General features: G+C 66.1%; 3 protein-coding genes across 7 annotated transcripts; 2 read left to right on the top strand and 1 right to left on the bottom strand.

The window, feature by feature from the left end:
• Positions 1–1,075: 1,075 nt before the first annotated feature.
• On the top strand, positions 1,076–11,019 carry STAT6 (signal transducer and activator of transcription 6). Of its 3 annotated transcripts, XM_086870276.1 has the most exons (21): positions 1,420–3,174; positions 3,347–3,604; positions 4,345–4,474; positions 4,579–4,717; positions 6,286–6,369; positions 6,455–6,759; positions 6,864–6,989; positions 7,080–7,268; positions 7,340–7,427; positions 7,528–7,650; positions 7,778–7,870; positions 8,010–8,216; positions 8,293–8,387; positions 8,482–8,618; positions 8,717–8,863; positions 9,025–9,094; positions 9,358–9,483; positions 9,569–9,670; positions 9,770–9,835; positions 10,060–10,206; positions 10,286–11,019. In XM_086870276.1, exons 3-21 carry the CDS (start codon positions 4,359–4,361, stop codon positions 10,464–10,466), a joined length of 2,541 nt encoding a protein of 846 aa, XP_086726402.1. In that variant the 5' UTR covers positions 1,420–3,174; positions 3,347–3,604; positions 4,345–4,358; the 3' UTR covers positions 10,467–11,019. The 3 variants fall into 3 exon arrangements, with proteins under 3 accessions (XP_086726403.1, XP_086726402.1, XP_086726401.1); XM_086870277.1 differs by lacking the exons at positions 1,420–3,174; positions 3,347–3,604 and adding an exon at positions 1,076–1,195; XM_086870275.1 differs by having other exon boundaries at positions 1,420–3,604.
• A 373-nt stretch (positions 11,020–11,392) lies between these two features.
• Positions 11,393–15,496, bottom strand: NAB2 (NGFI-A binding protein 2). 3 transcript variants are annotated; one of them, XM_086870317.1, is made up of 7 exons: positions 15,299–15,496; positions 13,502–14,303; positions 13,154–13,287; positions 12,631–12,682; positions 12,335–12,467; positions 12,055–12,255; positions 11,393–11,943 (listed from the first exon to the last, which is right to left on the bottom strand). In XM_086870317.1, exons 2-7 carry the CDS (start codon positions 14,294–14,296, stop codon positions 11,849–11,851), a joined length of 1,410 nt encoding a protein of 469 aa, XP_086726443.1. In that variant the 5' UTR covers positions 14,297–14,303; positions 15,299–15,496; the 3' UTR covers positions 11,393–11,848. The 3 variants fall into 3 exon arrangements, with proteins under 3 accessions (XP_086726443.1, XP_086726442.1, XP_086726444.1); XM_086870316.1 differs by lacking the exon at positions 15,299–15,496 and having other exon boundaries at positions 11,394–11,943; positions 13,502–14,586; XM_086870318.1 differs by lacking the exons at positions 12,055–12,255; positions 15,299–15,496 and having other exon boundaries at positions 11,394–11,943; positions 13,502–14,585.
• Positions 15,497–15,735: 239 nt separating this feature from the next.
• Positions 15,736–22,894, top strand: NEMP1 (nuclear envelope integral membrane protein 1). Its single transcript, XM_086870319.1, has 11 exons — positions 15,736–15,983; positions 17,193–17,373; positions 17,896–18,017; positions 18,099–18,309; positions 18,546–18,618; positions 18,745–18,838; positions 18,981–19,095; positions 19,266–19,491; positions 20,607–20,780; positions 20,995–21,221; positions 22,162–22,894. Exons 2-10 carry the CDS (start codon positions 17,214–17,216, stop codon positions 21,218–21,220), a joined length of 1,401 nt encoding a protein of 466 aa, XP_086726445.1. The 5' UTR covers positions 15,736–15,983; positions 17,193–17,213; the 3' UTR covers position 21,221; positions 22,162–22,894.
• The last annotated feature ends 158 nt before the right edge of the window (positions 22,895–23,052 follow it).

The raw sequence follows: 23,052 nt of genomic DNA, 5'->3' as shown, positions 1-23,052 counted from the left end.
GACCCGGGGAGCGGGTGCGATCCTAATTCCTACCACGCGTGGGTCCCGGCCACCCTCCAGAGCCCCATTCCTACTCGGTACCGTCCTGCACGGGGACGTGGGGAGGTCGGGAAGCCCCTTCCCAATCCCGAACAGCCCCGGCCGCTGTCCGCCCTCCCGGGATGTCCCGGTGCGCAGCGGGCGAGCCGCTCTCACGGGCCCCCCGGGCGGGTTTGATGCTCGAAACGGCAGCACGGAGAGTTCGCTGGCGCCACGGCGTGAGGAGCCGGGTGGAACGCAGGGACCCCGCGGCCCTGCCCCAGCCCCGGTACCGCATCCCCAGCCCTGGCAGCACCGGCCTCGCATCCCCCGGTTCGTCCCGGGATGGCACCGGCGGTGCGGCAGCGCCCCCTGGCGGCCCCGGGGTAGCCCTGCCCGGTGCTGCCCCTCCGCTCCGGTGGGCGCGGGGGTCGGAGCGGCCGAAGGAGCGCCCCGAGGGCGGGACGGGTACCTCGTGCAGCAGCAAGCCCCCCCAAGCAACGAGCACCCCTTTCCAGTGCCCCCGCTGCCGTCCTCGGCTCGGTACCGGAGGGCGCAAGCAGAGGCGGGCACAGCCCGGGACCAGCCACGGGCTCGGTGCACCCGGGAACGGCGGGGCCACGGAACCGGGGCTGCCCCGGTGCGAGAGCAGCCGCGGGAATGGGTGGGGGGCACCCACGGGGATGGGCGGGGGGCTTGGAAGGGCAGCAAAGAGGGAGCTGATTAGCGCAGGAGCAGGGTCAGGAGCGGGTGTCACAGATGGGGCGGGGGACACGCGTGGGTGCGAGCAGTGGGTGGGTGGGGGCTGAATGGGGCAGATGTGCGGTCACGGGTGGGATATGGGGCAAGAGTGCGGTCATGATAGGGGACAGGAATGGGGAGACACGGAACACGAGTGGAGTCACGAGTGGGTGAGGGCTGATACGGGGCGGACGCGGAGCCGGTGGGTGCCGCAGCCCCTCGGTGGGGCCGTGCGGGGGTCCCGGGTCCTGCCGAGGCTGGTCCCGTTCCCGGTGCCCTCCCATCCTTTCCCTCGCGCGTCTCCTCCCCCTTCCTGCGCTCGGCGCTTCCCGGCGGAGCGGGGCCGCCGTGGGGACCGGGCGCGCCCGACGCCTCTATGGAGTGAACGAGGGCCCGCGGGGACCGGCCGCCCCCCGCCCGCGGCTGCTCTCGCCAGGTAACGGGGGACGGGGCCGGGGACTCTGCCGCTGCTTGGCACCTCCCGCTCCGGCCAGGAACTCGTGCAGGGGCACCGAGCTGGGAGCCAGGGGGAGCCGGGGCTCTGCGGGGCATCCCAGGGGCGGGAGCTGCCCGGGGCTGGGGGGCTGTGGGGGGCACGTGTGATGTGTGACAGGCTGAGCCGAGCATCTGAGGGGGAGTGGAGTGACTGACAGCACCTCAGTGGGGTGTTTGGGGATGGGGAAGGGGCTCCGGGACCGGTGGCGCCGAGGCTGCATCAGCCGCCGAGGTGGGAACGCAGCCACGCTCGACCCGGAGTCCAGAGCACCGCTGCTGGCAGGGTGCAGAGGATGGCACCCAGCTCTCCTGGCACCCCACTCTCCTGGCATGGTGCTGTTTGGGGACGGGGGGTGCGTGGAGGCCAAGGAAGACCCCTTCCCCCGTCCCGCCGGTGGACCCGAACGGCGAATTCCTGGGACGGGAGCGGCACCGAATCCAGCCCGGGCTCCATGAGCCGTGAGTCACTCTGGGCTGGGTCGTCCGGGAAGGCCCCGCTCCCCTTCCTACGCACCAGAAGAACTTTCACTCCCCCAGCAGTCAGCAGTGGGCAGCCCCCCAGAACCCCCCCCAAAACCTGGGTGTCCTCCGCGTGGCACTGTCACAGTGTCCCACGGTGTCCCACTGTGTTCTGGCCCCAGCCGGAGAACTGGCAGCAGTGGCGTCCCCAGCACCCCGGGGAAACCGAGGCACGCTGAAGAGCAGCGATATCCCTCGGGCTCTTCCCGGCGAGGGCAGAGTCAGAGAGAAGTCCGGGTTTCCACAGCATTTGGAAAACCTCGGAAATGTGTCCGTGAGAAAGCCCCGGAGGATCTGCCGGCACAGGGAGCGTGTTCCGAGGTGCCCCGCAGGATGAGGAGGGTGCAGAGGGACCCACCTGAGCCGGGCTGGGAGATCGCAGAGAGCAGCGGGCTGGGGTCCATCCCCCCGACACAGCCCCCGAGGGTGGGGGGCTGCGGCTGGCAGCCAGGAAGGGCTGGTGGTTAATGAGTAACATCCGTGGGATTTACGGCACCTCGGGACAGGGAAGGGGACGGGGAATGTACGGCGGCTCCAGCTCGGGGACAAGGTTTCTTTTTGCAGTAAGAGAGCACAAAGTCTATGCTGAGTTTGGAGGTCCCTGAGCCCCGTCCCGTGCTTGGGCTCCTCCTGAGCCACCTTCTCGCATGGGACACCCCTCGAGGGTGGAGAAGGAAGCGAAAGTGGCTGCATCGAGGGGTCTGGGGACGGGGAGCGGGTGGGGGGCGGCTGCTCCCCCTCCCCGGGTGCCGTATCCTGCCCCGTGTCGAGCCGGTTTCCACAACGCAGCTGTGTCCCTGCCACCTCGGCTTCTGGAGGAGGGTCCCCATGGGATATTGTCCCCAGGAGGGAACTGGGGAAAGCTCTTCTGCAGGAGAAGAAGAGGTAAACGTGGAAATTAGGATGGGAAGGATTCAGGGCACGGCTGGGCTGAAGGAACTGCTGTGACCGATGCCAGGAGGGGACATGATGTTCCCCCTCGAGCTCCTCCTGGGCTGTGGGAGGAGAGAGCAGAGCAGCTTGTCCTGCAGACTCTCAGCAGATCCAGGCATGCCTGGCTTAAGGCTTACACTCCAGGTTGGCGCTTCCAGCCAGCAGCTGCCTCCCAGGGCTGAGCAGAAATACAGGTTTAATGGGGCAGGAGGATGGGGATTAACCTCGAGGGTGGCAAAAGGAAAGGCTGTTTTTCCCCTCCTGCCAAAATCCCACTGGGACTGTGGGGAAAAGCCCGGCAGCATTCCCAGAATTGCTGTGCGCGTTTCCCACCGGCCACTGATCCCTCCGAGTAACCTCATCCCCTGGGCCGCTCACTGCGGTGAATCCCCGGGATCTGTTTGCTCCGGGCAGCGTGGAGTCGAAAGCAAAAGCGTTTCTGGAAGGCGTCAGCCTGCAGCCACCACGGTTGGTCCCTCACGGTGATGGCACAGGGGGCTCCGTGAGGCCTGCTGACCCCCGAGGGCCGCACCGCCGCCAGCCCGGGGTGCTCCCGCTGCCGTGCTCGGGGCAGGCCGCAGGCGTTTGTTTGCTCCGGCTGCGACGTTGCCCAGTGACGCTGGCTTCCTTCCCCTCGCAGGGTTCTCGGAGTCTCTCAGCTCCACCTCCGCCCTGCGCCTTCGGCGGCTCCGCGCGGCCCAGGCCCGTGGGGACCGCGCTGCCCGCGGGGGCTCGGGCCGTGCCGCGGCTCCGCGCCCGCCCGTTCGCCTGAGGGCCCTGAGGGCCAGGCCTGGGGGTCCCGCCGCTGCCCCGGCCCCTCGGCTGGGCCGTCAGACGCCGGGATCCGCCGCAGGATCGGGCCTTGGCCCCGGGCGGGGCCGGCGGAACCGGCAGCGAGGTGTGTCTGCCCGGGGACCCCCCTGGCCGGCCGGGCCCGCGGGGCTGCGGCGGGGCCGGAGGGTGCGAGCGGGGCGGGAGGAAGGGCGGGAGCTGTCGGGAAGAGGCACGGGCAAAGCTGAGGGGACGGGGTGGGAATGTTGGGGTTCCACCGCCCACCTTGGGGTGCGGTGGGGCTGTGAGCCCCCAGCCCGGGCATTCCGGGTGGAGTTCCCTATCTAGCACCTCATCCCAGTCCTCTTCTTGCTTTTCCTGATCTCTGGAGTCCACCGAGCGTGAGGGGCAGCCGGGGAAGGGGCCCTTTTTGCGGGGAACACCTGAGGAAGCTCAGCCAAGCCGCCTCACTGGGATCACCTCGGTGGAACGAGCTCACCAATCTCGGGGGAGTTCACACTTGGGGGCTCCAAACTCTTCCAGCTCTTCCAGCTCTCCTGTGCCACATCCAGCAGCTCTTGCCCATCCCTTCGTGCGTCCTTGTGGCAGAAGGAGCAGGGATTCCCCAGAGATGAAGGAAACTGAGGCACAAGTGGGCTGCCAGCCCATCCAGGATTGCCCAAGAGGCTGATCCTGGATCAAGTTTCCCACTTCTCCTTCTCCTCCCCAGCAGCCCCAGCCCGGTGAAGCAGCAGGTTCAGATGCAGAAGGAGAAGCAGCAACTCTCACCCCCTCCCTGAGGGTTGGGGCTGGGCTGGGGGCTGCTTGAGTGGCCCAGTCCCCATCCCCTCGCCTGTTTTTCCACAGGTGACTGTTCCAAGATGTCCCTCTGGAACCTGGTGTCCCACATGCCACCAGAGGAGTTCAGCAGCCTCTCCGCGGAGTTTCCCCGGAGTCTGCGCTGTCTCCTGGCCGAGTGGCTGGAGAACCAGCCCTGGTGAGTCTCCTGGGACCCTTCCTCCCTGAAGCAGCGCAGGGCTGGGGGTCACACGGGGGAGGACGGGGATCCATGCCCATTCTCCCCATTTTTCCCCTCTCCAGGGAGTTCATCAATGGCTCAGACGCCTTCTGCAGCAGCATGGCCAGCAGGCTGCTCTCGGCCATGCTGGAGAAGCTCCGCAGCGCTGCCAGCAGCGATGGGCAGCAGAGCCAGATCCTGCAGCAAGTCAGCAGCATCGAGGTGTGCAGGGACCATGGGGCTGGGTCACGCTGGGATTGCAGCCAGCTCCTGGGAAAACTTGATTCTTTTGTGCTGGAGGGGCTCGATGCCTTATGACAGTCCCTGTGTGACACCCATTTCCAGGCTTGTGAGCCATGAGTGGACTCAGAGATTGGATTTTTGGGGTGTTCCACAGGACAGAGGGGGTTTGTTTGCATTCCAGGGGTGACCTGGGTTCTGCAGCCCAGTGGCTCACAGGAGCTGCTACATCTTCCCTGAAATGATCCTGTGGGGACCCTCCTGAGCCCCTCAGCCCCCAGGGCCCCACTGGCCCCCAGCTGTTGGCACCTGGGGAACATCCGTCTCACCAGATGTTCCCCATTTTCTGCTCGTGTGTTTGATTTTTCCTTCCTCCATGCTGTGTGGGGCTGCGTTTCCTCCTGGTGTGAGCTTTGGGGTTCATTTTTGGGGCTTTCTCTTATCAAGGCTGTTGGAATTGCTCTGTCCCTTTCCCAAACCTCTGATTTATTATCCCCTCTGGCCAGCGGAGCTCAGAGTTCCAGGGCTGAGCAGGGCTCACTCCCAGAGCCCCATTCTGGTTGAAAACTCTGCTTTTTTGGTAACAGACCTTCTTAATATTTTAATTCCCAACATTTGGGAAGGGATCAGCTTTAGTCACAACTTTCTGGGGAGCAGGGTGGCTTTCCAAAACAAGACTGTTGCTTTTTGCTGTAGGAAACAAGCAGATGTTTCAGCTTAGGGATTTTTTATTATTTAAAATGTTGAAGCAGAGCAGCCCTCCTGTGTTCCCTCCTCCCTTCATCCCTCATGCCAGAACACCAAATCTTCATTCCTCCATGCCCAGCCAGGCTATTCCGTGCTCTCGGTGCTGCTGTGGGCAGTGAGAGCAAGGTGACCCCCAGGATGGGCAACCACAGGGCTGGGGCTGCAAGTGGGAGCCAAATCTGGGCCTCTCATCCCCTAAATCCCACATTTTCCCTGGAAGAGCCCACGGGGCTACCAGTGCTGCATCCAGACCCCCGCACTGGAGCTCCCACCGGCACAGGAACCCACCAAGCACGTCATCAGCCATTCCCCCATCATGTTTCTGCTGCTGTTTTGGGAAGTAGCTAATTTGGGAAATGCGTGAAGGCCGGAGGAGCTGGCACGGGACACGAGAGCTGGAGCCAGCAGGGGAATTCCTCTCCCTGTTTTCAGTGGAAAGCATTGATCCACCCAGGGCAGCTGGGAGAGTCCCCCCCAGGTGTCAGGCTGGAGGCTGGAAGAAATGCTCACAGGAATGGAGAATTCCTTTTGGTTTGGAATTTTATTTTTTTTTTTCAATTTGAAGTTGATTCTTCTACTTTTTACACAAAAAAAATTGAGTTGGAGACAGTGATCCTGATGTTCCCTCCAACTCCAGATATTCCATGATCCTTCGCGCCATGTAAAGTGGTTTTAAAGCTGGAAATCAGTTCTGTGGTGGTTGTGGAACCCCTGAATTGACTTGGCTGGGTGTTGTGGGAAGGGTCCAGGAACAGGGGGCACATGTCCTGTCCCCCTGACACCCCCCGTTTGTGTCCCCCCAGAACACCTTCCGTCGGGACCCTCTGCGGCTGGTGGCCGTTGTGAGAGCCATCCTGGAGGGTGAGAAGGCGGCCGTGCTCAAACGGGTGGGTGCTCCCTGCCCCCCTCCCGGGCACCCCGAGGTGCAGGACCGGCTGCAGCCCCTGCTGACCCCGCTCTGCCCTGCCCCAGGACCACCACCTGCCCCTCAGCTTCCACCGGCGGCAGGAGGAGCTGAAGTTCAGCCTGGGGCTGCAGCGGCTGCAGCACCGAGTCCGTGAGATCCAGGCGCTCTGCGAGGAGGGGCCAGGGCGGGACGGGGCCGTGCAGGGCCCCATGGCCCCCAGGGAACTGCCCACCCTCATCTTGGAGGCTGTGAAGGAGCTGGAGGCGGCCAAACAGCAGGTGCTGAAGAGGATCCAGATCTGGAAGAGACAACAGCAGCTGGCAGGGAACGGGGCCATCTTTGAGGAGGATCTGGCACCGCTGCAGAAGAGGTGAGAGGGCAAAGGGCAGGGTTGGGGGACCCTGAGCGACCTCCTGCGCCCCAAGGGGCTCCAGGTGAGTGAGGGTGGGGTACTGAGGGTCCCCCTTTCCCCAGGTGCGAGAACCTGGTCGAGGTTTACTTCCAGCTGCAGGAACAGGTGATGGCAGTGAGCACCGAGCCTGACCTGCTGCCGCGGCTCCTGGAGCGCCTCAACGAGGTGTTGTCCAGCCTGGTCAAGAGGTAACAGACTGAGGTGGCCAGGGGTTGAGGTGAGTCTGCAGGGGCTGGTGGCAGAGCTGCCAAGTGCCATGGTGTCCCTTTGTCCCTCAGCTCCTTCCTGGTGGAGAAGCAGCCCCCACAGGTGCTGAAGACCCAGACCAAATTCCAGGCAAACGTCCGGTTCCTGCTGGGCCCGAAGCTGCTGAAGGCAGCGCCCAAGCCCTACGTGGTGAGGGCTGACATGGTGACAGAGAAGCAGGCACGGGAGCTGGAGCTCAGCAACTACAGCAACACCCTCAGGTGAGCAGTGGGTGTGGGGGCAGGGGGGCTTCCCCACCGCTGCTCCCCCCCTGACCCCCTCCTCTGCCCAGTGAGAGCACGGGGGAGATCGTGCACAACACGGTGGCCCTGGAGACCAACCCCACCAGCGGGACCTGCTGCGCCAACTTCAAGAACGTGGTAAGTGCCACCAGTGAGGGGCTGGGCTCGGGGCTGTGCTGAGGGCTCCATTGGGTTTTTGGGGGTCCCGAGGCTGGGGATGCTCAGCTCTCCCTCCCAGCTGCTGAAGAAGATCAAGCGCTGTGAGCGGAAGGGCTCTGAGTCGGTGACAGAGGAGAAATGCGCCGTCCTGTTCAGCACCAGCGTCACCTTGTCCCCCAGCAACGTCTCCATCCACCTCCAGGTACCAGCTCCTCTGCATTGGGATGGGGCTGGATGTGCTGAGCCTTCCCCTGTGGGGCACCTGTGCTGCGCTGGGACAGTCCCAGGGTGGCCACCACGCTTGGCTCAGGGCCACTCTCTGCCCTTAGGTCCTGTCTCTGCCCATCGTGGTCATCGTCCACGGGAACCAGGACAACAACGCCAAAGCCACCGTGCTGTGGGACAACGCCTTCTCCGACATTGTGAGTGCCACGAGCTGGAGGGAAGGAGCTGGAACCTGGGGTTCACTGGGCTCTGGAGAGAACGGTGCAGGTAGGAGGAGGAGCCCAGGGCTGGAACAAAGCGGGCATCCTGTCCTCATGACCCCCTGCCTGGCCACAGGAGCGGGTGCCCTTCGTGGTGGCCGATCGAGTGCCCTGGGACAAGATGTGTGACACCCTGAACCTGAAGTTCATGGCAGAGGTGCAGACCACCAAGGGGCTCCTCAAGGAGCACTACTTCTTCCTGGCCCAAAAGATCTTCAATGACCACAGCGCCAGCCCTGAGGACTTCCAGGGCCGCCAGGTCTCCTGGGCCCAGTTCAACAAGGTGACTGGGAGGGCTGGCCAGGGTGGTCAGGGGCCAGTACGGCCATGGGGAGCCTCATGGCCTCTCTCTGCCTCAGGAGATCCTCCCTGGCCGGGGATTCACCTTCTGGCAGTGGTTTGATGGAGTCCTGGACCTCACCAAGAGATGTCTCAAAAGTTACTGGTCAGACAGGTGGGTGCCCTGGAGCTGGGCTTTGGGGGTCCTGATCCCACCCCACTGCCCTGGGTAGTCCTGATCCCACTTCCCCATCTGTGCACCCCTCCAGGCTCATCATGGGCTTCATCAGCAAGCAGTACGTGTGCAAACTGCTAAGCATGGAGCCGGACGGGACCTTCCTGCTCCGCTTCAGCGACTCCGAGATCGGGGGCGTCACCATCGCTTACGTCATCCGGGGCAAGGACGGTGAGACGGGGTCAGGTGCCGTGCAGGGGGGCTCCTCACTGCCAGGGGATGTACAGGAGCCACCACTGGAATCCAGTGATGTGTCTCTCCTCGCTCAGGCTCCAGCCAGGTGGAAAATATCCAGCCCTTCTCTGCCAAGGACCTGTCCATCCGCTGCCTCGGCGACCGGATCCGGGACCTGGGGCAGCTCCGTAACCTGTACCCCAACATCCCCAAGGACCAGGCGTTTGGGAGTCACTACAACAGTGAGTGGGGAGGGCTGGGATGGGCCCTGGGCTGCCCCTCTGCACCCCTGCAACGCTGCGGGGGGAGGTCTTGGGTTTGCAGGGGCAGCTGGGGCTGGCAAAGATGGTTGGCAGGGCATGGTGGGGATGGTGGCTCATGGATGCTTCTCCTCCCTGAGCAGAAGAGCAGACAGGCAAGGACGGCCGGGGCTATGTCTCCACTGCCATCAAGATGACTGTGGAAAGAGAAAGGTGGGTGCGAGGTCTGTGCTGGAGGTGTGTGCACATGGGCTGGGGTTTGCACAGAGCCCTGGCTGGCCTGAGCATCCCCTGGGCATGGAAATTCCTGACTGGGAAAAACTGAGCTGTGCTGGTGAGCGAAGAGCCCCCGGTGGGCCCCAAGTTGCACTGAGGCACATGTGTGCACCTCCCGCCCTCCCCCTGAGCACCAGTGGCACATATTCCCCTTCAGAGCCTGGACTGGCAGTGCTGATGGGGACCATGTGCTTTTGCAGGGACCAGCAGCCTCCAAGCACCGTGGGGGCCCCTCCCGAGGCTCCCCAGGCACCGATGTTCAACGTGCCCGTGCTGCAGCACGAGCTGCGCCCTGAGAGTCTGCAGCCACTGCTGGCCCCCATCTGGTGAGTGCCCTGCTGTGGGGCGTGGGGTGGGGGCTGTGGCAGAGCACCCCCCTCAATCTGACCCTCTCTGTTGTGTGCTCTGCAGCCCCCCCACTCCGTTCTGCCCCCAGCCCATCCCCACGGGCTACCCCACTGTTGAGAGCAATATCATGATGGTCCCCAACAGGCTCACCTCCCCGTTCCACAGGTAGGAGCAGGGCAGGGTGGGGGGCAGGGTGGACACCCCTCCACCCCCCAGCAGGGTCGGGGGTGTTCCCCCCTCTCTGAGTGCTCCTGCTCCCCACAGCCCATCACCGATGGTCTCGCCTCCCTCGCTGTCCCACTGCCAGGACCCTGCCTTCAGGCCCCCCGGGTAAGACCTGGCACACAGGTGGATGGGGGGGGACACCCTGCCCTGCCCCCTTTCCCTCCCCCCAACCCTGGGCTGGCACACCTGGAGTGACCATCCCCAGCTGACCAGTGCTCCCAGGAGGAGCTCCCCCACCAGCCCCCCACAAACCAAGCAGTGCCTTCCCAATGCCTCGGGGCTGCTTTGTGCCCTGGGGGCAGGGTCTGCACCATTCCTTGCCCCCCCAGACCCTTCATGCCCAACCAGTACATGCCTGGGGAGGTCTCGCAGCTGCTGCCCGCGGGTCCCTCCGCGGAGCCGCAGGACGAGGAGATGCCCGAGCTGCCCCTGTTCCAGGCCGTGGAGGATGCCTCGCTGCAGAGCCCCCCGCGGTGGTAAGCACGGGGAGGGGTCAGCAGAGGAAAGCCCCTCCCAGTCCCCCCACCCCGGTCACCCTGCTGCCTCTGTCCCCAGGATGTCACCCGGCATGGAGCAGTCATCAGCCTCGGAGTTGGAGCAGCTCCTGCAGGAGGTGCCCCTGTTGCCCCCCTTCGCGCCCCTCCCGCAGCACAGCGGGTACCCCAATTCCAGCCTGTCCTCCTGGGGGCTGGGGGAGGCGCGGTGGGACGACAGCATCCGGCCGGGACACGCGTGAGGGGGCTGCTGGGGGGGAGCATCGGACTGGGACCCCCCCGACTCCCTCCCAGCCTTGCCTGGGTTCATGGACTTGACACGACTCCTGCAGGGATGGAAACTCCAGCTGGGAAAGGCGGGGTTGGGGGGATTTGGGGTAACCCCCGCCCCCCGCCCCACACTCCGTGCATTGCTGCCCGCCCCCGCCGCTGCCGGGGGTCCGCGGGTGAGGGGGTGCAGGCACAGGGGCCCCGTCCTGCGTGGGGGGCACCGGCAGCCGCAGGCGGTGCCCCCGGCCCACGCCGCCGGGATGAGTCACCGCGGGGGCGGGAGGCGGCAGCGCGAACGGCGCCGGGGCGGAGGTGCCAGCCCGGTGCCCGGCGGGGGGACACCGGGACCCCCATGGAAGGGGGACCCGGTCCCCGCGCACCCCCGCAGTCAGCGCTTGCTTTGGGGTTTTGAGCTGTTTCCCACCCCCCCACCTCCAGGCTGGAGCAGGGGGCAGGAAGATAAGCCATAAAATAAAGTTTTATTCCAAAATAACAAAATAAATAATCTACTGTACACGGTACAAAGGAAGAGTCGCTAATGCTCTAAAAAGACACCACACAGTCCTAACGGGGGGAGTGGGAGCCCCGGGGCTGGGCACGGCTTGTAGGGATGGGGAGGGGTGGGGGGGGAAGGAGGAGGAACCCCGAGGGGTTGGGGGGCGGGAGGGGGGGGGGACAACACCTCCCCAGTGCCCGTCAAACGCCGCCTGCGTCGTGCTGGGAGGGGGTGACACCCCCCGGCACGTGTGACACCCCCCGGACCATGCTTGGAGCACACGCAGGTATCGGGGTGCGGGGGGGGGGGGGGGGGCGCGTGCGGGGGCAGCGGGGGGAGGGGGGGGTATTTACAGCCGATGCGGTGCTGGGGGGTGGTCGCAGGGTGGGTGGGGGGCGCACAGTGAGCTGGCACGTGCTGCGGGGAGGGGGCTGGCGGCTGGTGCGTGGGCGCTGCGGGTGGGGGGGGGGGGACCGTGTGCCCGGCGTGGGCGGCAGCGCTGACGTGGGAGCGCACAGCGCGACGCGTCTGTCCCCGCGCGGTGACGGGGCCGGGGTGTGGAGGGGGGAACGGTCAGCACTGGGGGGGCTCTACAGGGGGCTCCAGTCCATCGAGGGCTCCCCAGCCCTGGGGGGGCGGCGGGGGCGCGGAGCCGGGCGGGATGAGGGTATTGCTGCTGCGGGGAGTCGCATCCCGCCGCGGCTGAGGTAACACCAGAGCGTCGGTGTGGGACGGGAGGGGGTCTGGGGGCTGTGGCTGAGACCCCCCACCCCAAGCTCCCCGGGCCCGGAGCGCCGCCGCACCCGTCCCCCAGCACGTTATTGCTTCGTTAATGGTGGCGGGGGGGCTACAGGGGCCTCACTGCCTGCTGGTCTCCTGCTCCACCTTGATGGTGCCCCGAGGGGGGTCTGGGGGGGCCGGAGGACCCCGTTCTGCCAGCCCGTCCTCGAACTCTGTGGGGAGAACACGGAGATGGCGTCAGGACACGATTCCACAGGAGAAGGCAGCGGTGCCGCCCTGACCCCTGCCCACGGCGAAGCCCCCCCGGCCCCGCGGGGGCTCACCTGGTCCCGGGGGCTTCCCCGGCAGGAGGGGGCTGAGCCGCCCCACGCGCTCGTGCGAGACCAGGCGGGCCAGGCGCAGCCCCTCGTCCATCAGCGTCTGCTGGAGGATGTGGCGGCTCCAGAGCCCGTGGGGCGCGAGGCCGAGGGGCACGTCCGGGGCCGCACCGGGCGGAGGGGTCAGCCGGGGACAGGCCCCCGCCGCTGCCGAGAGAGGGGTGACAGTCAGCGCCAGGGGTCTGCCACCGCCAGCCACCCGCGAGGGAAAGGGACCCCCACTCACCCTGCAAGTGGCCGTCGAGGCTCTCCCCGGAGAGGCTGCCCGTGTCCTCCTCCAAGCTGGCTCGGTACCCGGCCCCGGGGGGCTCCAGCCCCACCGGCAGTGCCAGGAGCTCAGGGCGGCTCTGCTCCCCCGCCTGCCAGGAGAACACAGGTGAGCAGATCCCCCTGCACCATCCACCCCACAACACCCACGGCCGTCACCCCGAGCTGGCATGGGCAGCCCCGGGCACGTTCCATGTCGCACCCACGCTCGCAGGTGTGCACACCTGCACACGCTCCCCCTGCAGCTGCACCCACCTCCTGCTTGAGCCGCTTGGCCACGATGGCACCGCTGTCCTCGGGATGGGCCCTGGGGGTGGAAGGGGGCTGTATCAGGCGTGGGGGTGGCCACAGCAAGGCCCCACATTGTGAGCGGAGCCGCCAGGCAGGGCAATGCCAGAAGCCGGGGTTCTGGCACGGATGGAATCGGGGGCGGAAAAAGAGGGAAGCAGCTGGAGAGCAAAGGGAAAAGGCAGCCCTGGCACGGTGGGCAGGGGGCTTTGGGAATGGAGACAAGACATGGGGTATCCCCAGAGGCATCCCTTTACTGCCTGGTGTGCCCCCCGCCCACGCCTGGCATCCCCGTCATTCCCATCCTCCCCACCTCCCACGCTCCGAGGTCAGGCAGAAACCACCCACGCTGCCAGAGGGGAACTGGGGGCCGCACGGTCCTGGCCCCATCCAGAAGCGCCGGATCACGGTGCAGCTCCCGGGGTGCAAGGGGGTGACAGCCAGGTGCTCCCAGGCCTACGAGGTGGGGGTTTCCCAGGTCTGGGCTCACCTGGCAACCTTGAGCGAGGACAGGTAGGTGCTCTCCCGTGCGACCTGTCGTGACAGCGAGAAGAGCTCCACGCGCCGCAGCAGCAGCGAGTTGTCCCGCAGGCAGAACTGGGCGGCCGCCTCGTTGATGATGAGCTGGGGGCAGAGATGATGTGTGAGCGGGGACAGGGACGGCAGCGCCCACGGGACAGCAGCGCCCACACGACCCTCGGCTAAGGCAGCACCAGCTCCAGGCTGGCAGATGCCACCCGAGTAGGAGCAGACCTCGAATCCCACCCACCCCCACCTCCAGAGCTGCCCCGGTCCCTGTCCCAACCCAGCACATCCCAGAACTTCAAGCAGAGCCCACCTCGTGCAGGGTGAGCTGCTTGCCCTCCCGGCGCCGGGCCTCGCCGCGGCCGTAGATCGCGCTGTGCCGACGGATCTCCTCCTCCTTCTGCCGGTCACCGTCCTCCAGCTGGAAGATGTGCCCCACAGCCTTGGCCAGCTTCTTGTTGAGCTTCATCAGCGCCCGCAGCTCGGCCTCGCCGCCCCGGGGGCAGCTCTGCAGCAGCCGCTCCACGCTCTCCACCACCGTCCGTGCCAACTCCGGCTCCAGCTCCGTGCCCACCGCTTGCTCCCCGCTGCTCCCGCCCGGGGAGAAGGGGGGACCCCCCGGCTCCTCATCCCCGCCACCCTCCGACTCGGGGGTGCTCCTTCCCGGCCACGGTGGAGCCGCTGACGGTGACAGCTTCTCCCCTGGCTCCGTGGGGCTGCGGGCCGGGGGCGTCCCGGCACTGCCACCCCCTTTGCCCGCGGCCTCGCTGGGGCTGGCGTGCCCGTTGCTGAGCGCCTTGCGCCCGCCGGCCTCAGAGAGCTTGAAGAGAGGGATGCTGCTGACCGGGACAGCCGAGACGGGCTGGCTGAAGAGCCCCGGGTTGGAGGCCCATTCACGCAGGGCCTTCTGGAGGCGGCGGACGTGGAGGGGCTTGGTGGCCATGCCCACCAGCGCCATGATCTCCAGGAACTCCTCCTCGCCCGCCTCGCAGAGCTGCTGCACGTCGTCCCCCCCTTGCTGGATGAAGGTCTCGTAGTAGCCCAGCAGGTTGGCGCGTTGCAGCACCCGGTACAGCTGCAGCTCCCCCAGCGTGCGGGGCAGGGCCATGGCGAGCCTGTGGTGGACAGAGGACAGACGGACTCACCACCGGGATGGACAGACATGCAGGAGAAACCCCCTCCCCACCCTTGAGCTTAGGGATAAAGGGCAGAGGGAGCACTCCCGTGTACGGGTGTTCCAGTGTCCTTAAACCCCACGGGGCGCCCGGTCCCACCCATGTGCTCCGGGCTGGGACGATCCCTGCAGCCGCAGCCCCGGGACATGGCACAGACATGAGTGGGGTCACCCTCATCCCAGCCCCAGCCCCCTACCCCGGGCTGTGCCCAGCCTCTGCCCCCCCCTGCAGCCCCTCCACGCCAGGTCCTCCTGTGGGGCAGGACACACGTGGGGCTTCCCCCAGCCCCCCCAGCCCCGGGGATGATGTGCCAGTGCCGATCCCACCACGACCAGCATTCCCCAAGCCCCCTGCCCTGCCCCGTTCCTCTGTGGTCCCCTGGATCCCATCAGGGCCATCCTTCCCTGCTGACCCCGCCCCGCTCGGTGCCCCCATCCCCGCCCCGGTCCCACCAGGGCGATCCTCCCACAGCGTCCCCGCAGCTGCTTGATGCCCTCCAGTGCCCCGAACCCACCCTGTGCCCCATCCCCCTCATTCCTCCCAGACCCACCGGGGTCATCCCTTTCCGGGCTCTCTGTCCTGCCCGGTGACCCCCGGTGCCCCATCCCCCCTCCATCCCCACCGTCCCTCCGTGCTCCCACGGTCCCACCGAGGCCATCCCCCCACGAGCCCCCTACCCCGCCCGGTACCCCCCGGTGCCGCGGTGCCCCCGGTCCCACCGGGACCATCCTCTCCGCGTGCAACCCCGCGCCCCGGACCCGCCCGGAGCCCCGTGGCCAACACCCCTTGGACCCCCCGCCCTGCCCGCTGGCCCTCGCTGCTCCGTCCCCCTGCGCTGCCCCCAGTCCCACCATGGCCACCGTCCCCCGGGACTCTCGCCCTGGCCGGTGCCCCCCGGTGCCCCGTCCCCTCCCCGCCGTCCCCCGCTCGCTCACCGCCGCCTGGAACCGCCTCCGTCCGCTCCGCCCGCCCCGCCGGGCGGTCGGGGAGGGGCGGGGGGGCTCCGGGGCCGGCTCTAGCCGGGGGTCCGGGGGGTGCCGGGGCTCGGGGGTCCCGCGGCCGGGCCGGGCGCGCTCCCTCCGCCGCGCCGCGCCGCTCTGCGCGCCGCCCACACGGGCGGGACCGTGAAATAGCAGCGGCCCCGGCTGCGCCGCGCGTGGGAGGCCCCGGGGGCGGATCCCGCGGCTGCCGCCCCCGCCGAGCGCGGGGGGGGGGCAGCAGCGGGGGCGGCGGCACCGGCCCCCCTTCTTTCCCCCCCGGCACCGGAGCAGCGGGAGGGGAGCGGGAGCGGCGCCCCGCACGGCGGCATCGGGGGTCCCGCAGCCCCGGCAGGGAGCGGGGAGGACACGCGTGGCACGGGGCGCGGGGGGGTCCGTGGGAGAGGCACAAGCCCCCGAAAGGGACGCGGTGCCCGGTGTCGGCGTGGACACCCCGAATCGCGGGGATCCCGCGGGCAGCGCACGCAGCATCCCCGCTCTGGGTGACAGCCCGGCCGGGCGCGGGGATGCTCCGGGTACCGGCAGCGCTGTCCCGGCAGGGCCCCCCCGGTGCCGGAGCCCTTGCGAAGGGCTGGCACTTGGTGACACCGGCACGCACACGCTGCCATCCAAAGGCTTCGCGGTGAGCACCCCGGGGCAGCGAGAACGGGAGCGCACGGAGCTTTCTCGGGTGGGCTGGGGGGATGCTGAAGCCCCTCGCCCGCAGCACCGGGGTCCCTCCCGCGGCAGGGGGGGGGGCGGGGGGTGTCACGACCCACACCCCAGTCCGGCCCTGCGTGGCTCGGCGCTATTTATACCGCGGCCGGCGCCTGGCGTGGGGCCAGAGCCGCCCCCGCGCGATCCTGGCCGGGGGGGCCGTGCCGGTGTCAGGAGCGCACCCCGGAGCTACCGGGGGAGCAGCCGGGGGGTCCCGCACGGCCACGGTCCCCATGGCGGGGGTCCTGCCCCAGACCTCCCGCTTCACCCCCCCCTCCCCACCGCCCCCCTGTCACGCCCCCCCTCTCCACGACCGAGCGTCCGGCGCGGCGGGGCCGTTCCCAGCCCCGGCGCTGCCCCCGGCTGACGCACATCCTCCGCCCACGGCCCCGCCGCTTCCCGGCTCCGCCGCCCACGGCCCGCGGAGGGGGAGCGGGGGGGCCGCCCGAGCCCGCTCCCCGCTGCCCGCCCACGGCCGGCCGCCGCCCCACGGGGAGGGACCCACGCGGAGGGCGGCGCTCCCTTCCCGGGGCTGGGGGAGCCTCGCTGCGAGGGGACGGACGGTGCCGGCAGCGGGGCGAACCGGAGCCCCCCGGCCGCCCCTCGCTCGGCCCGTGGGATGCGGGCTCGGCCGCGCCTCGGGTCGCCGGGGACCCTCGTGCCGCGTCCGCCCCGGCGGAGCCCCCGGCGGGGCCGTGGGGTCGCGGGGCCCGGGGCCGCGGGTTCGGCTGCCGGGGGAGGGGTGGGGGGAGAGGGGCGGGACTTGCGCGCACCCCACGCGTGACCCCATTCACACAAACAAAGCGAGGCCGCGCTCTGATAGGTGGAGGCGGCTGTCAATCACCCGGGATACACGGGGATGGGGCGTGGCCTGCTGGGTCTGCACTGTGATTGGTCGAGAGGTGTGTCTGTCAGAGCCGTTACCAGAGCGGGGCGTGGCTGTTGAGTGAATGGAGGGGCACGCTGGTCACCGTGGCAACTGAGGGCGGGAACATGGATGCTTCCTGCATACCCACTGCTGATAGGATAAAGATACTGTCAATCAAGATGGCAGGCCATAGAGGGGCGGGAGCGAGATCAGAGATGATTCTTGATAGGTTAAATCAGCTGTCAATTAACCACAAAGCCCTGCCAGCTCCTCTCCTATTGGCTGTGGATGCTCCTCGGCGGCCGGGCCAGGCGGGCGCCGGAAGCGGAAGTGCCCGGGGCCGCCGCGGCGGGAGGGATGAAACCGGCTCCGGGGCAATGGTGGCGGCTCCCGGGACTGCCCGTGCTGCTGCTGCTGTTCCTGCCTTTCTCGCTCCTGATAGCTCCAGGTGCGCGGGGCAGCGGCGTCCGTGGGCGGGACCGGGGTGCGTCGTGGTGGGGAGCGGGGCGGCGACAGCCCCGGAGAGAATGGGAGCAGCGGCGGGGGCTCGGGGAACTGCCCGGTGCCCGCTGAGAGACCCCCTGCGCCCCCGGGGAACTCTCTGAGCGCTTCCCGGGTGCGGCCCGGTGGGACCGGGATGTCGTGTCCCGCTGTCCCGCTCCCCCGGGACGGTCGCGCTTTCCCTGCGGCTCGGGAGCCGCTTCGCCTCGGGGGGCGAGTGCGTGCCGGTGGATTAATGCCCGTGAGGTCGGATTTTGGAGCTGGGAGTCGAGCTGGAAGGGCCGCAGGGGTGGGGCTGTGCCGATCCCCACGGGATTATCCCAAAAAGGAACCGGAGGATGCATTCCAAGGAAAACAGCGGCGGGACCGGGGGGAATGTGCCTCAGTGGAAGATCCCAGGGGAGGGAAAGGGCTCGGTGGGTGAAGCAGAGGGCAGCATGGCATGATCCCCTCCCTGTGCGCTTCCCAGGCACCAAGGATCACATCATCCCGCTCCAGGAGGGCCACACGTCCCAACACAGTGAATCCCAGCGCTTCTGCTACACCAACACCCGCGTGCCGCGATGGAACGACATCTGGACGAGGACACAGGTGACACCAGGAGGAGGAGGAGGAGGCAGCAGATCCTCCCTGCTCCAGCCCCTCCATCCATTCCCCCCTCTCTTCTCGCAGATCCACGTCACCAGCAGCCGGATGATCCGCGTCACGCAGGTGGACAGCGAGGAGGAGCTGGAGAGGTTCAGCGTGTGGAACGTGGTGTTCTCCTTCCTGCGGGGGAAGCTCAACGACACCAGCATCGACGTGGATCTCTACAGCAACAAAACCTGCCTCAAGGTCGAGCTGCTGGAGCCCGGCACCTTCTACTCCGTCGTCCTCTTCCGACGTACGTCCCCTCCCCGCTGGGGAAAAGGGGTCTGGGGGCTGCCCTGGGGACAGCAGGACAGGGCAGCTCATGATCCAAGGACCTGTTCCTTCCTCAGGAAGGGAATTTGGTCTGTGGAAGGGATTTGGGGCACTTGCAGGTTCACCTGGACGCTGCCCCATCCCTGTCCTGTGCCCCTGAGGCCGGTGGGAGCTTCCCACCGTGCTCCTCTCCACAGGGATTCGCTTTCTTTCCAGGCTTTGATCCTAAGCTGTTCCTTGTTTTCTTCCTGGGCCTGCTGTTGTTTTTCTGTGGGGACTCCCTGAGCAGGTGAGCTCCCTCCTTTCCCCAGGGGCTGGGACAGGTGCAGTGCCTGGTGGCTCCTGGCTGGGGCTGTTTGTGTACAGGTATCCATAAAACACCTGCTGTGAGTGATTCCCTGTGTGATCACTGCAGGAGCCAGATCTTCTACTACTCAGCTGGGATCAGTGTTGGCTTGTTGGCCTCGCTGCTCATCCTCGTCTACATGATGTCCAAGGTCATGCCCAAAGTAGGTGTCACATCCTGAGGGGGTCAGAGGCCTCGTGGCCCTTCCCATACCTGTACTGGGATGGGCTGGGATTGGTACAGAGCAGCTCAGCACCTAGGGGAGGTATCCACAGCCTGCTGCAACCCTCCCTGTGCTCCCCCAGAAAAGCCCTGTGTACTTCCTGCTGGTCGGAGGTTGGTCCTTTTCCCTGTACCTGCTTCAGCTGATCTTCAAGAACCTGCAGGAGATCTGCAAATCCTACTGGCAGTACCTGTTAGGTAGGTGGGAGCTCTGGGACTCACGGGTGAACGTCTCCCAGCAGAGCTGGGGAGCAATGCTGAGTCCCCTTGTCCCTGCTGCTGCTGCTGCTCCCAGGGGATGGCGTCAGGTCCCCCCTCATCCTGACGGAGCTCCCCGGTCTCTGCCCCATCCCTGTGCTCTCCCCCAGGTTACCTGCTGTTGGTGGGCTTCCTGAGCTTCGCCGTGTGCTACAGGTACGGCCCCTTGGAGAACGAGCGCAGCATCAACCTCCTGTCCTGGGCCCTGCAGCTGCTGGGGCTGCTGCTGATGTACTGGGGCATCCAGATCCACCCCATCGCCCTGGGGCTGGTGCTCATCGCTGTCTGCACCAAGAACCTGGACTACCCCTTGCAGTGGGCCTTCGCTGCCTACCGGTGAGGATTGCGGCGTGCTCTCGGCTCCCAGCTGGGTTGGGATGAGTGTCACAGAACCAGGATTTATACTGGGAGTGGGCTGGGGGGCTGTGCCCTCTTTCCCCTGGGATTGGTGCAGGAGAGGGCCCTTGGGAGCAAGGAGCAGAGGCTGGAGGGGTGTGTTCCACTTTCCCCACTGCCAGCTGGCCCCGTGTCCTGGTTTAGGGCAAATTTGGAAAGAAACCTCCAAATCCTTCCAGAAAGCAAATTCAAGCAGCCCCCTGATGGGTTCAGGAAAAGATTTCCTTGGAGAAAAGCAGAAAAAACCAGTTTATTTAACAGCAAATATTCAACAACAGCAAAATATCCACAAACATAAAAACTGAACAACATTAAACAATAATACCTCTCTCAGTTCTGAGGAGATGGCAAATTCAGGAAGTCCTTTTTGTCAGGGGTTGCTTTGCTTGGCTCACTCAGGCTCTGTTCAGTTCCTCTGGTGCTGGAATGCAGCTCCCAGGCCCTGCTGGGCTCCAGGTGGGAGCTCTGGTGCTTTTCTGGGTTTTCGGTCCAGAGCAGCTTTGAACTGATCCCAAAAAAGGAAAAACTTGTAAAAACTAAAAGCAAAGGAGAGCTCTGTCCTGTCTGTGCTGCAGAGCAGAATGCAGAGAAGTGAGTGCAGCTTCTGATAACAAACTCCACACTTCTCTTTGTCCCCCCTGCACCCTCAGAACCGGTGTTAAAAGTGTAGAAATTAATATCCAGCATCAACAGAGCAGCTGACTGGGGATAAATCATCATAGAGTCACCCTAGGATACCCCAGGAGCTGATCCTGTCCTGGGAGCTTGGCCTATCCCAGGGATTCATGTCTCAGGAGCTGGTTCTGCCCCAGAGATTTGTGTGCCAGGAGCTGATCCTGCCCAGGGGTTCTTGCCCAAGGAGCTGAGCTCAGATCTCCTGCCCTGGGAGGTGGCTTCACGTGCTGGTCTTGCCTTAGAGCTCCTGCTCCTGGGGTCCTGCCCTGGAGGGTGATCCTGGCCCAGGGGTTCTGTCCTGAGAGTTCTGCTCCTGGGGTCCTGCCCCGGGAGCTGGTCCCACCCCATCCAGGCATTAACTGGTGTTGCCCCCCTGGCAGGAGGGTGCAGAATTCCAGGCTGGGCCCGAGCCCTCCTCGGCTGCTGACGGAGGAGGAATTTCGGCTCCAGGGAGAGGTGGAGACCCGCAAGGCCCTGGCAGAGCTGCGGAGCTCCTGCCAGAGCCCCGAATTCTCTGCCTGGACCACGGTGTCCCGCATCCAGTCTCCCAAAAGGTAACACCCCCAGCAGCGAGCTCGGGGTGGGCACCCTGTGTCTCCCTGTGCTGTCACCTCTGTCCTCAGAGACACAGATCTGTGCTGGGTGGGAGCACAGAGTGCTGGGGGGATAGCACCAGGTCCCAGCACCAAAATGATTTACCCTGTGTGTGTCAGGGCCTCTCTCCAGAGGAGACACCTGTCCAATGTGCTGCTCTGTGGCTTCTCCCAGGTTTGCTGATTTTGTGGGTGGTGCTTCTCATGTCACCCCCAACGAGGTGTCTGCCCACGAGCGGGAGTTCGGCCTGGGAAGTCTCTTTAATGAGCAGCTCTTCGAGGACGATGATGATGATGATGATGATGAAGATGATGAAGAGGAGGAGGAAAACATCAATGGCTTCTCTGTTGGGAATCACAGGAGTGATTCCCTGCCCCACAAGCATCTGGATGTTCAGTGAGGTCAGCTGCCCTGAGGAGCGGAACCTCTGCTGGGCTGCTCCAGGCACGGTGGGGATGGACCCTGTGGGGGATGGACCCTGTGGGGGATGGCCCCTGTGGGGGGATGGACCCTGTGGGGGATGGACCCTGTGGGGGATGGACCCTGTGGGGGATGGACCCTGTGGGGGATGGACCCTGTGGGGATGGCCCTTGTGGGGATGGCCCCTGTGGGGATGGCCCTTGTGGGGATGGCCCCTGTGGGGATGGACCCTGTGGGGGATGGACCCTGTGGGGGATGGACCCTGTGGGGGATGGACCCTGTGGGGATGGACCCTGTGGGGGATGGACCCTGTGGGGGATGGACCCTGTGGGGGATGGACCCTGTGGGGATGGACCCTGTGGGGGATGGACCCTGTGGGGGATGGACCCTGTGGGGATGGCCCTTGTGGGGATGGCCCCTGTGGGGATGGCCCTTGTGGGGATGGCCCCTGTGGGGATGGACCCTGTGGGGGATGGACCCTGTGGGGGATGGACCCTGTGGGGGATGGACCCTGTGGGGATGGACCCTGTGGGGGATGGACCCTGTGGGGGATGGACCCTGTGGGGATGACCCCCTCTGACAGGGAGAAAAGGGGATCTGACCTCCCCCTGCAGCTCCTGCCTGAGGTGTGAAGGCTGCTGTCAGCACAGCTCTGGCTGTTGGGGGGCTGGGGTGCATGGGAGCCTCCCCAGGCTGGGAGGTCACCTGGGCCTGGATGCAGCCTGGACCCACCCCAACTTTTGCAGTGGACTTTTGTGAGCTCCCAGGGTGGCACCCCCGGGGCAGGGACCCTCTCCCAAACCTGGGTGCTTCTCTGGCTCCATGCCACAGCTGTGGGCTGCAGACAGGAGCCCCATTCCCCTCACTGGGCACTGGACAGCCTGGGGTGGGGATGGACCTTCCCCTCCATCCCCTGTGCAGGTGCCTGAGGGTGACACACAAGAGGAACTTTGGACCTGTCACGCTGGTACCTGTGTGCTCAGCACCTGCCTGGAGCCGTGGTGAGGGAGCTGCCAGTGACCTCCTCCTCCTCCTCCTCCTCCTCCTCCTCCTCCTGTTACAAATGTCACGGAGCTCCAGCTGGTCAGGCCACACCTCTGCCTTGGCTTCAATCCCGTGTGGATACCAACAACTCCGGCACCTCCCCGGAGGAGCTGTGGAGCCTCGGGGTCTGCTGGCTGCCCCTGGATGTGGTGTTGGGGTAGAGGCCATGCTCAGCCCCCTCTCCTCATGCCAGGGCTGAGGATGAGCGTGGATGTGCTTCCTCCCTGCCTCGCTGCCCTTCTGCTGTTCTCTCCCGGTGGGTGCGGGCGGGGATTGGGGGTGACCCCAGCGATGTTCCAGCTCCCAGTGCTGGCTGGGGAGCTCTGCCAAAGCACAAAGCTGGAGGAGACACCCCAATCTATGCAACTTCCTAAGCAATAGCGCTGCCCTCAGCTCCTCAGCTGCCCTGGGGACCCCCAACCCAGCCCCTACCTCACCTGGAGCTTCTGCCATCAGTTTGTCCCTGTCCCAGGTCTGTCCCTGTCCCAGGTTTGCTCTCCAGCCCTCGCTGTGCTTTCCTCCCGCAGACTCTGTTACTCTGTGCCCCCCACCCTCAGCGTGGTGAATGACTGATTGTATTTTTAATAAAGATGTATTTTTTAGGTCCTGAGCTTCATTTGTTCGTCCTGCTGCGACCCCGGGGCTCAGCCACCTGTAGGAGGTGGCTCTGCTGGGGATGGTGTGTGGGGACACAGCAGCCCCTGGGTGACACATTCCCTGTGGAAGGACCTACCCTGGCCTCAGGCTGGGCTGGGGACAGGTGTCCTC

Source organism: Cyanistes caeruleus, chromosome 32, assembly GCF_971803275.1.
Source record: "Cyanistes caeruleus chromosome 32, bCyaCae1.hap1.1, whole genome shotgun sequence".
Taxonomy (NCBI): domain Eukaryota; kingdom Metazoa; phylum Chordata; class Aves; order Passeriformes; family Paridae; genus Cyanistes; species Cyanistes caeruleus.
Note: the sequence above shows the minus strand (reverse complement) of the source record. Positions and strands in the feature narration are given on the sequence as shown.

Bases quoted from the DNA above. Each gene is read 5' to 3' on its own strand.
- STAT6 (XM_086870277.1), top strand. From the start codon at position 4,359: ATGTCCCTCTGGAACCTGGTGTCCCACATGCCACCAGAGGAGTTCAGC. The intron at 7,269-7,339 runs GTGAGCAGTGGG...TCCTCTGCCCAG, and splicing joins AACTACAGCAACACCCTCAG to TGAGAGCACGGGGGAGATCG. The intron at 9,484-9,568 runs GTGAGTGCCCTG...TGTGCTCTGCAG, and splicing joins CCACTGCTGGCCCCCATCTG to CCCCCCCACTCCGTTCTGCC.
- NAB2 (XM_086870317.1), bottom strand. From the start codon at position 14,296: ATGGCCCTGCCCCGCACGCTGGGGGAGCTGCAGCTGTACCGGGTGCTG. The intron at 13,288-13,501 runs GTGGGCTCTGCT...CTCTGCCCCCAG, and splicing joins AGCAGCTCACCCTGCACGAG to CTCATCATCAACGAGGCGGC. The intron at 11,944-12,054 runs GTGAGCCCCCGC...TTCTCCCCACAG, and splicing joins GGGGAAGCCCCCGGGACCAG to AGTTCGAGGACGGGCTGGCA.
- NEMP1 (XM_086870319.1), top strand. From the start codon at position 17,214: ATGCTCCTCGGCGGCCGGGCCAGGCGGGCGCCGGAAGCGGAAGTGCCC. The intron at 17,374-17,895 runs GTGCGCGGGGCA...TGCGCTTCCCAG, and splicing joins CTCGCTCCTGATAGCTCCAG to GCACCAAGGATCACATCATC. The intron at 19,492-20,606 runs GTGAGGATTGCG...CCCCCCTGGCAG, and splicing joins TGGGCCTTCGCTGCCTACCG to GAGGGTGCAGAATTCCAGGC.